The sequence below is a fragment of the Phoca vitulina genome, unplaced genomic scaffold (assembly GCF_004348235.1).
Source record: "Phoca vitulina isolate PV1807 unplaced genomic scaffold, GSC_HSeal_1.0 scaffold33, whole genome shotgun sequence".
NCBI lineage: Eukaryota > Metazoa > Chordata > Mammalia > Carnivora > Phocidae > Phoca > Phoca vitulina.
This window is the reverse complement of record NW_022589736.1, coordinates 15,126,648-15,144,395: the sequence shown is the minus strand read 5'-3', so window position 1 is coordinate 15,144,395 and position 17,748 is coordinate 15,126,648. Positions and strand designations below refer to the sequence as shown.

The following is a 17,748-nucleotide window of genomic DNA, read 5'->3' as shown; positions in this document are numbered from 1 at the left end:
CCTGAGGGCCTTCCCTGATTGGGTTTCAACTCCAGGAGGAGTAGCAGTGAATCAGTGCCTCCTGATTCCAGGCCCGCTTGCTGGCCTCCCTTGTATGTGTCCGCCATGATGGTCCAGGGATGCCTGAGGGCACCCAGGGAGGCAATAGGAAGCTGCCTGGGCATCACACTCAGTCACCTCTTCTTGTGGTCGCCATGTTTGCCTGGTTGCAGGGAACAGCCCCCCAGGCTCAGAACCCTTCCCCCCAGTGCCCTGGATTTCCTTTTAAGAAACAAAGGCACTGGGAACCTCTTTTCAAATGCAGTGTTTCAAATGCATAAACAGGTGAATGCAGAGCTGCGCTAGCTTGAGGAGCAGGGGGGGGGGGGGGGGGGGGGGCCCTGAATCCCTGAATCTCCATGACCCTGTTCCCACCCTCATGTACAGCAGCTCCAAAAGCCTAACTCACGCATTCAAGAAAGAGTTTGAAAATACTGCCTTTGTGTGCAGAATTGCATAGTGAGGTCTTTTCTTCAGCAACAAGGAGGGGTAGCATCAATGGTTTCTTTCTTTCTAATTCTGCTGTGTGTGTGTTTCACTCCTATTAAATCTACCCTGGATCTGAGGATTGATCTGTTCCAGGCACTATGATAAGTATTGTATGTGCATTATCTCATTTAGTCTTTAGGACCAGATTAAGGAGGGCAGGTCATGTGCCCAAGGTCACACAACTAGTGAGTGGTGTAGAGTGCATCAAAACCAGGTCTGTTTGACCTCTGCTCACCATCCAGTGACCACTAAAAAAACATCTGCATGGCCAGGCCAGGCCAGGCCAGCTCAGTTACTTGGTAAAAATTTAACTTGGTACCCAGCACTACATTCCTTATGAGGCAATTTCCAGAATAAAGGTATGAACCAGAGCCAGCCAGTATTCATGGTTTCAGATACAGAAAGGGCCTCTTGAGCCATCCACTCTGTCTTTATGTGGGTTTGGTATTTAGACTAATTATTATAAATAATAATATTTAAGTAGCACTAATGAGCCCTGTAATTCAACACCAAAGCTTAGAGACCAGATCATCCGAAAATGTTGTGCTTTGCCTCCTGGAGTTGAATGTTCTTGTGATTTCTGCCATTCTTGAACATAATGAATCCTTAGACTTAACAGATCATCATTTCCTTTGAGAGGTTAGGCAGGGGTGAAAGGGAAAGCAATGAAATTTTCACTTGAGCTAGAAATCCTTTAATCTTCTTGGGTCCAGTTTTCTCCAGTCCTGTTTTTTAGACCTAAAGTCTGACTTCTTCCCCACATTATGTCACATTGTTATTCATGCTTTAGATGGTGGAACAGAGACAACCCCATTAAGTGTTTCTGTGTCTGCCATTTTGATTGGTGACTGTGGCTCAGAGAACCAGATTAAGATGCACAGTGATTGAGCTGTGGGACCTTGGATGGGTGTAAACTAGAGATGGTTGAGGACTGATAGGTACAGGGTAGTTGACTTACAGAGGTCGGAAATCTGAGCCATATCAGGAGGGGGGCCTGCAGTATTGTCCATTGATGTATTGCATGCGGGCTTCATGTCTGACAACCATGAGGTCACGGGAGCCTTAGTAAGATTCAAGCTTTTGTTCGGGTTTGCTACTGAAGTTGGAGTCCTGCAACTAAGCATGACAAAATCCAGGGAAGAGCTACAAAAATTAATAAAAGTTTGGAAGGCAGGCTCTATAACTTATAGGTACTCACAGGTACTAGATTTCTTTACCAAGATGAGCTACAGCTTAATCATAGCATCCAAGAGTATGACTGATGACATTTATGTGTGTGTTTATTCAAGGTAATATTTATTAGCTACTGTGAAGGCATAAAGATGATACATTCCTGCAGTGATAGATATTCTCTATTTCCAGCTAAGATGGTCTGGGGGAGAAAAAGTAAAAAGCCCAAGCTGGAGTCAAAATGTATGTAGCCATTGAGACTTATTGAGTGTTAGGGTTCTAGGAACCTAGTTGCGTGGTAAGAGACTGCTCAAAGACTAAGAAGAATAGTGTATTTAGGGGGATGATTTGAGTATAGCAGAGCTTTTTGATGCAAAGGCATAGAAGACCTTTCTAGCCTATCTGAGGATTCTAGGATGCTTTCTTCACCATTGGAAGAGACAGAACATTTGAGTGTGGCAATTCTGACTGCATTGTTCTCAAGTCTGTCATCTGATCACTGACTTGTCCCAAAAGGTTTCATATGGAAATGCAGTTCCTACCTGCCTCTCCCAAAAAAATCCCACTGGAATTTTTCCTGGAATTGCAACAATTCTCCTGTTTAATGCCTGGAGAGTGGATACCTCTACAGCATCAAGCTTCCTATCCATGACCATGGTATACCTATTTTTTTTAGGGTTTTTTAATGTTTCTCAGCAGGGTATTATAGTTTTCACTGTAGAGATCTTAAACATCTTTCTCTAGATTTATCCCTAGGTATTTGGTGTTCTTTGATGCTATTGTAAGTGGCATCATCATCCGAACCCCTTGAATGCACACCCAGTAACACCCGTCCACTTCCATGGGTATGAGAAGCAAAGTAATAATCAGCTTCTCCTTTCCCAGGGCATCATTGGGCCTTGTCAGAACCCATCAGGGTAAACGTGTATAACAGCTTCACTGCTGGAAACCCACTTCAGGATCCAAACGCTGCAGCCCGGAAAGCGTTCTTTTGATCCAACTTAAATTCCTCCAGTTGGCATTCTAGTATATTTTCCTTTTGCGTTTGGTTCACAGTTTGCCTTCCACCACGATTTCATATCTAGCAGTCTGCTGCTTGAATCATCATGCAGATATTTCCCCCCTGAGTGGTAAAATATATAACTTTCATCAGGAGGGAATTTGCTCATGATACAGTATTAAGTTAAAAAAGATATATATATATATATATAATGAAAATCAGATTTTATTTTTAAAATATATGTGCTTACATAAAAAGATCAAAAGAAAATACAAAGCAGTGGTTATCTCTGGGGGACTTATTTATCGACTATTTTTATACAGGTCTCCATTCTCAAAATTTTTATGACAAACATGCATCATCTTTGAACTAAGCCAAAAATAAGCATTCTTAAATAGAAAAAAAATTATTTGTATTTTTATATTTATATTAAAATTACTGGCCTGAATTTTAACTTTCCCCTTCATTGCGTAAAGCCTATTAAGATGTGCTAGTGAAAGTCAAACAGGGGGCACCTGGGTGGCTCAGTTGGTTAAGCGACTGCCTTCGGCTCAGGTCATGATCCCGGAGTCCTGGGATCGAGTCCCACATCAGGCTCCTGGCTCAGCGGGGAGCCTGCTTCTCCCTCTGACCCTATCCCCTCTCATGCTGTTTCTCTCTCTCTCTCTCTCTCAAATAAATAAATAAATAAAATCTTAAAAAAAAAAAAAGTCAAACAGGTATACTACATATCTTCAGATAATCAGGAAAGAGAAACTTCTTTTTCAGGCATGTCAATTTTTCTGCCAGTCCTCTGAGTAGCTATAAATTCCACTAAATGCCAAGAATGCGCTCCTCACGCCTGAGACTCTGCAGCACCTTGCTTTGTGTCCCCTCCCCTGACTCCTGGGTCGGTGCCACCTCCGGATGTGTGTCCGTCCCCCGTCCGCTGCTCGAGTAACCCCACTGTTTATTGACAGGTTCTCAGGAATCCGATAGCTCTCAGTCGGCCAAGAAAGACATGCTGGCCGCCTTGAAATCCAGGCAGGAAGCACTGGAGGAAACGCTCCGCCAACGGCTGGAGGAACTGAAGAAACTCTGTCTTCGAGAAGCTGTAAGCAGTTCACATTTCGTGTGTGTGTGTGTGTGTGTGTGTGTGTGTGTGTGTTCCTCTGTCTTCACATAGTTATAAAGAGCAAAGGTGGGGATCGCACAGAGCACGTCAGCGGGAGGCAGGACGGCTCCTGAAGTACGAATGTGGGACTCCCAACCCGTCCCATGGCCCTGTCATTAACATAGGGGTGCACCTTCATGAAACACGGGAACAGCAGGTGGAGCAGCTCTGCCCGAATCCTTGGTGCGGCCCCACTGGAGACCAAATGACAAGTGTAATGGTGGTCCCTTCCGTGTGCGCGGTGCACCATAGTTTATGAAGCGTCTCCTCCTGCGATGTTACCTCCTCGGACATACTGGCTTGCCACCATCTTCCTAAAATTTGTGCCTGAGTTTATTGTCATGGTGGCTTTTGCTTCTCTTGAGGGTATCTTGAGGATATTTCACATGGATTGGTCTTTGGAAATCCTCTGGAGAAGCCTCAGTGGGGATCAACAAGGAAACCAAGATTTTGCTTGATATATAATCCCCTTTAAAACTCATGATCTGGTGCTTCGCTTTTTTTTTTTAAATGAAGTCTCAGCCTAGTGATATTTTTAAATTTTACGCAAAGCAAGGCTTCCTCCAGCCCATGTATACACTGGTCTCGTGTTGCCTTGGGATTTAGACACTGTGGCCCGCCACTGTCTGTATGTGCTGGAACATCCACTTCTATCTTCTGTTCATTCCGTGACTGTTAGCATGTTTGAAAAGTTGATTTGTTAATGCAACACAGGTGACTGGGGGGGTGTACGCACACGCATGAGCATGTGCTTGCACACGGATACGATGGGGTGGGGGCCCTTGGGAGAGCAGCTATGCTCTGCATAACGTTACAAAGAGCTCTGCAGGTCAACAGTTCAGAATGGGAAGGAAAAGAGGTTCCTGAGCGGAGTTGAAGAGTGTAATCCCCTCCCCCCAAATCCCAGGGCCTTGCCCCAGGAAGAATGAAACAAGGGGCTATAGAATTAGATCGCATTACATTTCAACTTGGCTTAATTAGGCTCTGGGTTGATTTAAACTGGAGCCCGCCCAAAGCAGACCCACTTGCACCAATCCACTCCACTGCAAAGCTTTGGAAAGCAGCTGGCCTGGCCAGGGGATGGGATGTGCTCTGAGATACTCTCAATATTAGTCACCTTTTCATAGGGAATATGCTGAAAGCATTGAAAAAATATGGGCTTGGGTGTCTGCATTTAATAATTTGTAAAGCCTTGTTTTGTTTTTAATAAAGGAAACGTCCCTAAACCCAGCAGGGAATCCGCATCAGAAAATTGGAGAAACATGTCAAGGCAGGGTTAGCATGCATTATAAAGGCCTCCCTGTCTCTCTTGAAATAAAAGCAAAATAAGGAAAACAAAGCTCCCACTTCTTAGAGTGTCGACACCAGAAAACAGAACTTGAGTGGAAGGAGGCGCCTCTCTGGGGAAAGGGGCCCTGGGGGCAGACGGCTTCTGTGCTTGCTCAGCCCAGCTCCCGACACCCCCGGAGTGAAGGGGCGGGATAACTTTCTCAGTAAGTGTTGCGTTCTTTCTCTGGGTCACACCATGCATCCTCAGCTTGGTATCGAGAAGCGCTGTTTGTCTGCTGGGGAGTGAGCTGAGCGTGTGGCTGGATGAAAGCAGAACAGAAGGGAGCAGGCCGAGCCCCTCCGCAAGGCAAGAGCGCGTGAGAGTGCTCCTTCCCCTGCGCCTCTTACATGTGAAATCAGATTAAATATGGAGAGTCAAGGGCTTGACTCCAGGACCTTCCAGCGGATGGTGGAAAATCAGGAGCCTCGTGTTTTTAAAGCAGTCGGTTTCAAAACCACAGACACTTTAGAGTTATAAATCAATGGTTGTGTTAGTGTTCCCCTCCTTTTTGTAAGTCTCAAAGTAGAAAGGAAAAGTCTTAACAATATAAAATCCTCAGTGTGTTGTGTTATTTATAGACCGGCTTCTAGGGGAGTAGATAAAAATGTTGTAGAATAAACACATAACTACTCTGGAGACATTTGAACCACATTTTTTTAAAAAACAGGGAAGAAAACTGCAGAGCATTTCATACTCAATAGTTGGCCATTATGTTCTGAAATGCTTACACTAGGGAGTGAAAAGCCCAAGAGTTCATTTCCTGGTGGCCTGAACACAGAACAAGAGAGGCTCAGGAGAGTGAGCGGTGGGTGTGTTTGTGCATGCCAGTTGCTCTCTCTCTCTCTCACACACACATACACGTGCACATACGCACGCCCCAGTGCATGCACACACCAGCACCCACGCATACAGCCTAGTCTCACACACCGCACACACATATACACACATTGCCCAGTGTATGTACACATATATCCCAGTACACACACCCTATTGCACTTACACACACCTCAGTGCACATAGATACCCTACTAATACACCCACCCCAGTGCACACACATACACCCATCTCACACCCAGTGCATGCATGCACACACACACCAGTGCATACACATACACAGCCTGGTGCACACTTGTGCACACACACACATGCAATGTATGGACCCACCCCAGTGCACACACATACACCCATCTCACACCCAGTGCATGCACGCACACACCAGTGCATATACATACACAGCCTGGTGCACACTTGTGCACACACGCACACACGCAATGTATGGACCCACCCCAGTGTGCACACACACAGCAGTGGGGAAAGGCCAGATCCCTCCTCCTATTAGAAGGTGAGTGAACACCTGGAGTCCGGTGTTTGGGGCTTCCTCACCCATTGCACACTCGCCCTGGGCTGCCCGGAACAGAAGGTATTTGTGCGGACGGACAGGGAGCTCTTCCGTGTCGGAGCGGCCCCGTAGGCGTTGACTGGGGCCTGGAAACCCAGGGCTGGGCTTTGCCCGTGGCTCTCCCACATGCCTCCGGCCCCTGGAAGTGACTCCGTGGGCTTGATGACTTGGCTCCACTACGTGGATTAGCCACTGACTCAAATCTGATCTTTATTCCCAGACATAATCCCTAATATGGAGCCTCGTTCTAATCCGGAATCACTCCACAGACCGGCGGCTGCCGGGGCCATAGTCACTGTGGTGATCCATCAACGAACTTCACTGTCGTCATATTCACACAATTAGATTTCTAAGGGCTGACAATGCACAACAGATCTTTTTTAATGGCCTTGTCAGTAAAATGGATTATCTTTTCAGTTTCTACTGAAACTCTTATTTGTATACATGTAATGTTTTTTAAGCTCAGCCTGCTCCTTGAGCACCTAGCCTGAGTGGAATAATTATTATTTATGTTCAGTTTCTAATTTATGTAATATGCACCTTTCCTGGCTTTGCCATTTAGATACCACTCCTCCTAAGAACACTCATTTGAAGGACATTTTGAACTTAGATATTTGTGAGGGCATATTTGATGAAGTAGAAACTGGAAAGACCAGAGCTGTCGTGTTGGCTGGGCCCCCTCCTGGCTGTGGGGCCCCACCGGGCGCAGAGCGGGCACGGGGGAACACTTGGGAAATGAACAAATGGGTGAGATTTGGGTTTTATGATGAAAGCCAATGGCGATTTTATTTACCCAAAAGAAATTTACTTTGGGAGAAACTTTCCGAAGCACATCTGCTCTGTAAAGAAAGGACTGCTCTCACGCTTTTTTAGAGAAATGAGGGGCGCCTGGGTGGCCCAGTCGGTTAAGCGTCTGCCTTCGGCTCAGGTCGTGATCCCAGGGTCCTGGGATCGAGCCCCACATTGGGCTCCCTGCTCAGCCGGGAGCCTGCTTCTCCCTCTCCTTCTCCCCTCCCCCCACTCATGCATGCACTCGCTCTCTCGCACGCTCTCTCAAATCTTAGAAACGAAATTGCATTTCAGGAGCCCTTAGACGTATTGCCAGAGCTGACGATGTCAAGTCTATGCACTGAATCTATGCTTTGAAGCACGGCATGAGCACGCATGCGTCCTAGAAGCGGAGCGCGTGCCCTCTTCTGATTTCTGTTCTCGTGCTGTTGCATGTATGCAGGAGCTGACAGGCAAGCTGCCCGTTGAATATCCCTTGGATCCAGGGGAGGAACCACCCATTGTTCGAAGAAGAATCGGGACAGCCTTCAAGCTGGATGAACAGAAAATCCTGCCCAAAGGAGAGGTGTGTCCTTCGTGATGTTGTTGGATTCTCTCACCTTAGCCATATTTGTCCCAAATGTTGGGGCGTCCGGGTTTTCGGTAACAAGGTCTTCATTCTACCCTAATGCCAAAGGCCATTTCCCCTTTCCTCCCCAGTATCTTCCCTTTTCCATTTTAAGTTGGCTGCTCAGTCACTGTGGAGCTCCCCTGGGAGGATTCGTTAGCTTGCATGAGTAGGCGTTTTGATTTCTGTGCAAGTTGTTTGTCTAACATGATAGGCCCGTCACAAGTGAGTAAGTGAAGCTTGGGAGACCATCCCAGAGACACTCAGGTGCACCTGTCTTATTAATGGCCTCCAGCTCTTTGTTCCTCAGAGCCCAGCGTCTTGTGGGAGGAAACAACCAAAGGAGAAAGGAAACTCGGGTCATGCCGATGGGCTCAAGGATGCCATTGGCTGGGGAAAGACCGTAGGGCCTGCCCTCAGGGGCCTTCCCTTCACCTTGCTGCTAACTTTGCTGCCAGAGGATGAGCAAGATGCTGGGCCGTCCTGATGTCATTTGTCTGCATTTGGAGGAGCCACTGAAGCATTGCTCATTTGTCCTCTTTGACACTAAATGTGGCTGGGGGCTTGGGCAGGCGAGTCCAGATCTGGGGAGGTGCGGGGACTTGGGTCTCCATCTGGTTAACAAGCTCTCCAGCCTCAGATCAAGAGAGATACGAGGCCAGGCAAACCTTTAGGCCTCAAGGTCACGTCCAGGAAAAGTCTTCCGGGATTTATTCTGAATGAAGTTACTAATTAAAATGCTGTTGACCAGAGGGCTTACAAGGACAGGAATAAAGCCAAGGGGGAAGGGTGGGGAATGCTGTGGCCATGTTGAAATGTACAGTCTCACAAAAGGGATTGAGAGGAGCTGGTGTTCTGTGTCACAGTCGCCGTGGGTGAGTGGGAGGGTGAATTCGGGGTGGGGGACGCACGTGCCCAGCAGCCTACAGCTGGGGACCAGTCTGAGATGGGCCCTCGCAGGGCCCCGGGGGACGGGCGGACTCACCAGAGGCTTCAGCCACACCTCACGCTCTGCAGTTTTCCTCTTCCGGAGGAGGAGCTTCATAATCCTTACGTCTCGGAGCGGTTGCTGGGATTACATGCGCTGGCGTGGGGGAAGCCCTTAGCTTGCTACCTGACACCTGCCTCGCGCTCAGTGAGCATGGGTTGCTGCGAGCAGAGAGGAGACAGCAGAAGCAAGGGTGAGGGTGGCTGGGATTTAGGAGACCATCAGGTCAAGTACTTTCCAAATCCGGCTGTCACCGGGATTGCCTGAGGAACTTCCACTCTCTTCTGCTGGACAGACAGCTGGACTAAACTTTGAAGAGCAGACCCCACCTTAGCGAGTGCCCACAGCCCTGAGTGCCTTCCCACCAGCAGCTCCTTCCCACTCTCCAGTAAGCGAGGCCTCGCCATCCCCGAGAAGTCTGTGTGCACCTCTGTCTCCCTTACCTGTCCCTGCATGTACTGGTCCAGAGTTGGTGACAGGAAGCACCCCCGAGTCGGCACGAGCGTGTGCAGAGCCCCTGTAGGGAGGAAGGGCTCCCCACCCCCAAGCTCCGTCGCTGCCTCTGTTTCTCCTGGGAATGCACTTGGCTTCCCAGTCCACGCCGCAGGCAGCCATCTGGACAGCCAGGGCCGGTGGCCTTGTGCGTGTCCGTGCCGGGAGCTCGAACTGGTCCTGGGCTCCCACGCTGGGTCAGGTCCCAGGCCAGGGCCCCCCTCAGTGCCCGAGAACAGCTGCGTCTAGCACTGAAGCCTCACAGACCAGCCTTCGTCCCGGTGCCTTGTTGGTTTCAAGACCCCGGGCGGGAACCCATCCCCATGTTCCTCTCCCTCCGGAGAGCGAGCGCAACCAGCGTTCGAAGGATCTGGAAGGAGTTTATGATCTCCGAAGCAGTTCTGTGTAATCTCCACGCTCCCCTCTCCTTCCTGGTCCCTGCTCCCCTCTGGCTTAAGGTGCTCAAACAGAAATGAATCTGGCTAAGGGTGCTGGGCTCGATGGAGGCTCCCAGCCTGGTACGTGCTGCCCGGAGGCAAGCCTCTTTTATGCGGCCGGTAACCGGGAAGATCTGCCCGTTCCCCCAAACACGGTGATGGGTTCCCTCGTGGTTTGGTCCGTTCCTGTCAGATTGTTGCAGAGGTGGGCAGCCTGCAGGCCGTCCCCTTTCACCCGCCCAGCCCCGATGGCCACAGCTACATTTCTCCTGGGACCAAAACTGTTTGAGGGCACATCCACCCATCTGCTCCTTCTGGCCAAAGGCAGGGGTGGAGGCCGCAGGGAGGTGCCCGAGGGGAGGACAGAGAATGCCCTGAAGCAGTCCCAGGAGAGGGGCCGGGCTCCTCCGCCCTCCCGTCCGTGCCTCGCCGCCCAGCGCAGCTGCCAGTGGGCAGGTATGAGGACAGCAGGAGCTTACAGAAAGGGCTTCTGAAAGAGGTCCTGGGGGGCAGGGTACGTCCCAGCACGAAGGGCTCAAAATACGAGAGGCAGAGGGCCCATGTGAGCTCCCTACTGCAAACTCATAGGCGCCCGCTCTGGAAGTAATGTTGCATCCTCAGCCCAAGATGGCAAGGAGTCGCCAACCAAATAGGCTCTGATTTCTGCGAGGGTCTGGTCTTCGTGAACCTTGAGATCAAGGAGATGAAGCCAAGTGACCCCCTGCCTCTGGCCTGCAGCTGGGAAGCTCTGCTTCTGGGTGATGCTGCCCGGTAGCGACCCACACCCGTCTCCTGACCCTAACAGGGGCCAAGGGTCTCGAAAGTGGGAGTGCCCAGGGCCTGGCGGGCAGAGATTTCAGGAAAGGGGCCATTGCGGGGCCAGGCAGGATTGGGGCTAGGTACTGGGAGTGCTGGTTTCCTAGTAGGAGAGTCTCCCAAAGAGTAGGGCACGCTGGCCTGGGGGCAGGGGCGGGGAGGACAGTGCCTCCCTTAGCCCCTGGCTCAGTGTCCCCGAAGTGTCAGCAAGCCCCATCTCTCCCTCCCACAGGAAGCTGAGCTGGAACGCCTGGAACGAGAGTTCGCCATTCAATCCCAGATTACAGAGGCTGCCCGCCGCCTCGCCAGTGACCCCAATGTCAGCAAAAAACTGAAGAAACAAAGGAAAACCTCTTATCTGAATGCACTGAAGAAGCTGCAGGAGATTGAAAATGCCATCAATGAGAACCGCATCAAGTCCGGGAAGAAACCCACGCAGAGGGCTTCCCTGATCATCGCCGGTGAGTGCTAAGCCCGCCCCCCCCCCCCACCCCGGGGCCTCACGACCCAGGTCCACCCCGGGGAGCAGGTCCAAAGCTGGCTCCCTGTGGGACCTGAGCAAGCCCTTTAACTACCCTGGGCCTTATCTTTTTTTTTTTTTTTAATCCGTAAAGTGAAGCTAATAAGGCCTGATACCAAATGAGAGCAATAAAGGGTACTCAGGTCCACCGAGGAGGGAGATTATACAAGTCAAACTGTCCTGATCTCTACTTGGTGCCCCCTTGGGAGACCTGCAGCCCGAGCTACAGGCTCTTCCCCGCCCTCACCAGGAGCCGGGCTGAGCTCACCGTGCCAGTTCAGCCTTGCTGGAGTTGCCCAGGCTCTGACCTCAGGGACCTGATCACCCTACCTGTGGGTGGCCGGGGTACACGGCAGGCCAGCACCCCCGCAGAGCCTCTGTCTTCAGACAGACCAGCTCCAAGGGTTCCTGGCCCAGAGCTGAAGCTGGGGAGGACAGGGCCGCCCCACTCTGCTGTCCAGACCCCTGAGCTCAGGTCAGCAGGGGTCAGGAATCTGGGTGATTCTATTTGGTAAACACTAGAAGGAAATACCCCCGAATCCACCAACACCATCAAGTCCTCCAATGGTTACAATCCTTTTTTTCTATGTTTAGCAGACTCTTTAGAATATATGTCAAGTATTCTTTCATGGTTTACGCGTTTAAAACACTTTGGCTCTAGGAAGACCAAAAGTGGGATAGAGGTTCCCAGGGGCTCGGGGAGGCGGGATGGGGGGTTAGTGCTTGATGGGTACTGGTTTTTGTCTGGGAAAATGAAAACATTCTGGAGACGGATGATGGTTGCACAACAATGCAAATAGACTTAATACCACTGAACAATACAGCTCACAGTGGTTAAAACGGTAGATTTTACGTTGTGTATATTTTACCACAATTATATATATTATATATATATAAGTGATATATAACATATAAAATATAGTTGTGCAACCTTAGAATGTGGGCTTACTAGGGAAGCCACCCTATACCAGAAACTCCCAAGATGCCAAAGTCAAGGTTCTCTGCCCCGTGGTTGCTCACAGTCCACCAAGCAATACAATTAAAGTGACTCCCGAGTTGAGGAAAACAAGAGAGAGGCCATAAACAAATCCTTTCCCTCTAGGAAATTTGGAATAACCATCTTTCCCCATCCTGCCCCATCGTCCTTGGCCAAGACTTTGTCCTTTTGTCGCCTACTTCCGAACAGAGCTGCAGCGAACCCTTGTCTGTGTGATGCCTCTTTGGGGACATCTTTGTGGCCCTCGAAGGCCCTCGGGGAGTCGCGGCTCTGCGGAAGCATCCAGCATGGTCACCAGAGCCGAGCTTGGGAGGGGCACCTGTCCCTGGCCTGCCTGGCGAGGGCTATTCTGTGAGCCCCGCTGCTACGGTCTGTGTTCACATCTGTGTCTGTCCCCCAACACAGGGTCCCATCCAGGTTTGCAGCCATTTTTTTTTTTAAACTGTTCAAGAATATACCTTCTTTATTTTGCTGCATCCTTGACATCGTGTTTCTTCTGTGCCCAAATTAGAGGAATAATTCCAGTTCTCTGTAGTTCCTTAGCCTGGTGTTTTATTTCAAGAGCTAAAACACCAAACGTGGAACTTCAGACCTGGGACCTTTGGCTCCCTTTGCCGGGAGAGCAGACCAACTGCCTAGAAACCACTCCTCCCTAGGCGGGCCTCAGTTTCCCCAGATGTAAAAGAGGGAGGATCATTTGGCTCCCTCTTGGGTGCGTCCTCATGATTAACTAGTATCTATAAAAATAAACCTTGGAGGGAGAGAAGCTGTACTTAGCAGCTTGTTTTCACTAGTAATGACTTGAGAAGTTTATGGAGAAGACATTTATGGCCATAAGAGCAAAGCCAAGTTCCTCACCCTGGTTTTGCGTGTGTAGGATAAAGAGCAGTTAGCTCCCTTCGGTTCAGTTGGAACATGCCCTGAGATTGGGCCGGGACATGGTGCGGCTTCACCAGGCCAGGCGGCCTTTATCCTGGATATTAAGCTACTCAGCACTGCCGGGTCCCGGGAAACAAGAGCACAGACAGACAGACAGAGACCCTGGGGCACAGCGCAAGCGTCAGGTGCGGGGGATGTGCCAGTAACACCCCCCGCCGCCCCAGGGACTGTCCAAAGAAATGTCAACCAGCATTTTGATTGTGTTTCATGCCATCTTTCTGATCAGAAGGAGGAGGACATGATGGTCTTAAACGCAGGATTTTTACAGATTGGGCTTTGTCTGGGGGATGTGCGAAACTCGTGGACTTTTGCTTTTTGTCTTCTCAGATGGAAATATTGCCAGTGAAGACAGTTCCCTCTCAGATGCCCTTGTGCTAGAGGATGGTAGGTTGTTCGTTTCCTGCTTCAGAACTCGGGCCCAGATCAGACGGGCTTTAAGCGGTGCGTCGTCGGGCACAGCTTGGTGGAAAGGCAGGAGCGGGGCCCAGGTGGCAGCTGGGTGCTCCGCGAGGCCCTTGTCCCCAGCACTCACTCGAGTGGTTGGGAGTGGGTGGGTTCAAGGTCAACTCATATCTGTTGGAACTTGAGTATCTCCTGTGGCCCACAGGTAGCGGTTAAGGTGATAGACCGTGAATGGTGTTCTGTGTTGTAGTTGCTAAAACCACATTTGTATCTAAACACTGGGTGCAGTTGCCTTTTGAGTATTCATCATTTCTGGAGCAAAGACGTGGACTTTGGTTGGATCACAAATCAAAGATGGAAGCCTACTAGGAAAGCCTGGGGGTGGCAGGAAGAAAACCAGCCCTCCACATCATCCTGAGAAATCGTGAAGACGAAAGGGAAGATGTCCCTTTAGATTGCTGGTCAGGCCTTGAAACTGTCTTGCTATTTTCCATTAACCTCTGAAAACCCAGCGGTTATCAGGATATTTTCTTGGGGAGTTCTTAGAACCAGTCCCTCATACCTACCCCCCAACACACACACACACACACACACACACACACACACACACGAATTCCAGGCACGGGACCATCTCTGAGAATGTTCTGTGGGTTTAAGCCAAAACTTGGAAGGCCAGGACATTAATGATACGGAAATATATTAAGCGGCAGTTAATTTTTTTTGCACTTTAGGGAAACCTCATGTGGGCAGTGCTAAGAGGCTATTCAGACAGAAAATATAAAACAGTCTACCCAGTGCAGAGTCATGATGATCATTGCGAGCCTAATAATAGTGCTATTGATGTGGGGAGAGGCTAGCAGGTTATTTACCCGGAGGTCTTGGCCCTGCTCTTAGCAGTCAGGTTGTAATATTTTTATTATCTGCTTCGTTACACGGGTGGGGATGAGGCCAGGCTGCAGGTGAGCAGGGAGACGTTGTGAGCATGGGAGATCCAGCCCTGGTTCTGGCCTCTGTGGACTGCAGTCTCTCCAAAAGAGGGAACACGGACAGTTGTTGAGATTCCGTTGTGAGAGAAAAGTTGGGGAGGAAGGAGCCTGTTGTTGTTAGCTTATGTGGATGCCTCATTGGCGATTAGTCTCCGGAGCCCCAGGCAACCTGAGGGGCATTACTGCCTCACCTGGACCCCCACTCCCACTGCAGGCTGGCCCCTTCTAGGGGCTCTTGCCTTCACTGATTTGAGGGGTGGACACACTGGATATCTCCCTCTCCCTTAACCCCTGCCTCGGCCCTCTCCCGGCCTTGCCCGTTTTGAACCCGGACAGCTGACTGGCTCTCAAACAGGATTTTCATCCTGACGCATCCATGCTTACAAAGTTGCTAAGTCTTCTAATGGCTTTCAGACCAAATCCCCGTTCCTCAGCTGGAATCGAAGGCCCCCTGTGAGCTGGGGCACCCTGCTCATCTCTGGGGGCACAGCAGGTCAGCTGCACTAGCCCCTGACAGGAGCTTCCCCCTCTGTCCCTCCTCCTCCTCACCAGCCACCACCCCAGCCGGACGTGGCCCTGGGCTCTTCCCTTCCTCCTCTCTGCCCGTCCGCTGCTGAATTCCCCTCAGCACATGGGGTGGGATAGATCGTGACTCCCCTGAAGGCAAGGAGTCATCTTCCGTTCAGTTGATACCTGTGGCCTGTCTCCTTCCTGAGGAACCAAAGGCAGGTCCAAGAGGAAAACCACCAGGAACACATGAAAAGACAATAGAGATCTGAGGAAAGCAGAGAGGGTGGACACCCAGAGCCACCAACAGATAGTGACACTCAACACGCATACTTTCATTTCTTCTAACAAGTATTTATTGAGCACCTGCTGTGTGCCATCATTCCAGGCACTGAGGTGGTAGAAGTGAACAAAACAGAACCCTCACAGAGCTAAAACTGCTCCGGAGCGAATCAGACGCTTCGGGTCCACGGAAAGACAACTTGGCAGTATAATCAGGGCTCCATTCTGCTGTTTGGTATGAAGCCATCATGCGCTGTGGGTCTTTAATGGAATTCGGGCTCCCCTCGATCTGTAGCTAATCCAAAGTGAGACTCCTCTCCCCACTGAGTGCGGTCTGTAGCTAATCCAAAGTGAGACTCCTCTCCCCACTGAGTGCCGCTTGAAGTGTCGGTTTGGTTTGTTCTCGTTTGACCTGTCTTGGCAAGTGGGGAAGCCGCGGGGTGCTCTCACTGAGCCTGGCAGGGGTGGGGTGTGGGCGGGGCGGGGCGGGGCGGGGCGGGGCTGTCTGGGCCGGTGGGAGGGGCCCTTGCTCAGTTCGTCTCTCTCCATCTCTGCGCAGAAGACTCTCAGGTCACCAGCACACTGTCCCCCTTACAGTCTCCTCACAAGGGACTCCCTCCTCGGCCACCGTCACACAACAGGCCCCCCCCTCCCCAGTCCCTGGAGGGACTCCGGCAGATGCACTATCACCGCAACGACTATGACAAGTCCCCCATAAAGCCCAAAATGTGGAGCGAGTCCTCTTTGGATGAGCCTTACGAGAAGGTCAAGAAACGCTCCTCCCACGGCCATTCCAGGTGAGCCGGGTCAGGGAGGCCACAAAAAAAAAACAACAAATAACAAAAAACAAAGGTTGTCCCAAATAGCATCCACAAGTCGCAGGATCGCATCGGGCTGATGCCCGCCCTCCCTCCCCCGGGCGGCCGGTCCGCCGTGCTGCGCTCACAGCGCCCTCTGCTGCTGAACCTGTCGAGGTGCAGCTCGGTCGTGCACAAGGAAAGGGGGTTGGGGCTCACAGTGGGCGTGTCGGCACAGGGCTAGGATGTTGTGCAATGACACGCGAGTCAACGAGCAAGTCGGGGGCAGCACTACTCTGCATGGCAAGTGAGAGGCCACTCGTAGGAATCCCAGAGTGGCTCAGAACCCTGCAGCGTCGTCCGCCAAGATTCTGGAGCCAGACAGCTGCCCTGCTAGCTGTGCGTTATCAGCTCGTTACTCGGCTGAGATTGCAGAGGCATGTTTGGAAGGCATTTTTGGTCCGTTTCTCTGTTTTTCTCGTTGCCTTTAATTACGCCCTTTAAAGCTCCCAGTGGCTGTCCAGACAGGTAAATATTTGTCGGCTGGAAACCAGAAACTGTGGTTGAGGGCAGGGACTATGCAGAACAAGGCTGATGAGGGTGTTTGTCTCACACTGCCGTGGGGATCAGGCATGGGGACCCCCACCCACTTCTGGGGGGGGACAGCTGAGTACCACAGTAGGAATCCGAGGGAGAGGTGGGGCGGTCCTGGGCAAGCTTTCCCGACATCAAGGCTGATGTCCGCGGCTGGGTCGCCCCCTGGGAAGAGGGACAGTTGTGTCTGGCAGTGACCAGCCTGGTATCCTCTGGTTTGCAGCACCCACAAGCGCTTTCCCAGTACGGGGAGCTGTGCCGAAGCTGGAGGGGGCAGCAGCTCCCTGCAGAACAGCCCCATCCGCAGCCTGCCCCACTGGAACTCACAGTCCAGCATGCCGTCCACCCCAGACCTCCGGGTCCGGAGTCCCCACTACGTTCATTCCACGAGGTGAGTGTACCAGGCCTTTAGGCCACTTCCCTCCCTAGAGCGGACCTCCCTTTGTGAGCCTTGGCATCGCTGGCCCCAAACTGACCCAGAGAATTGGTGAACTATGGTCAGGCCTGAACCAGCGAGGCAGGTTCCTATTTATTAGAGCGAGGCAGGATGAAAACCCCAGCAGGCAGCGGGCAGCCCACGTTAGCCACGAGACCCGTTCTTATCCCAGTGGCTCCATCCAGTGGGCGCCAGGAGTCGCCTGGAGAATTCCCCGGCTTCTGGAGGCAGTGGGCATGGAGGGAACTTTCCTTTTTTTTTTAAGATTTGTTTAAAGTTTGTTTATTTAAGCAATCTCTACACCAGACGTGGGGCTCGAACTCACAACCCTGAAAGGAAGAGCCGCGTGCCCTGCTGACTGAGCCAGCCAGGCGCCCCATGGAGGGAGCTTTGCTAATCCACATGGAGGCAGGACAGGCTAGCCAGATTAGCAGGGAAGCATGCTGCACACACAACAGCCTTGCACAGATGCGGGTGATCTCTATTCTGTAGCCTTCACATAGCTTCTGACTGATGTTTCCGTTTATCCTGGACTTTTTAATGCCTCAAGGTATAAATTCATTGAAAAGCAAAAAGAAC

The 17,748-nt window shown here is 51.1% G+C and overlaps 1 protein-coding gene across 4 annotated transcripts in view; it reads left to right on the top strand.

Annotated features, from left to right (window-relative positions):
• Window positions 1-17,748, top strand: part of FRMD4A (FERM domain containing 4A) — a 319,871-nt gene that overhangs the window by 274,224 nt on the left and 27,899 nt on the right. For all 4 annotated transcript variants that reach the window (XR_004301957.1, XM_032425609.1, XM_032425608.1 and 1 more), the window contains 6 exons: window positions 3,658-3,791; window positions 7,812-7,934; window positions 10,942-11,170; window positions 13,493-13,549; window positions 15,902-16,139; window positions 16,957-17,124. Coding sequence is in view for 3 of the 4 variants with exons in the window: in XM_032425609.1 (XP_032281500.1) it covers window positions 3,658-3,791; window positions 7,812-7,934; window positions 10,942-11,170; window positions 13,493-13,549; window positions 15,902-16,139; window positions 16,957-17,124 (949 nt within the window). In the remaining variant the exon portion in view is untranslated. The remainder of the gene's footprint in view (window positions 1-3,657; window positions 3,792-7,811; window positions 7,935-10,941; window positions 11,171-13,492; window positions 13,550-15,901; window positions 16,140-16,956; window positions 17,125-17,748) is intronic.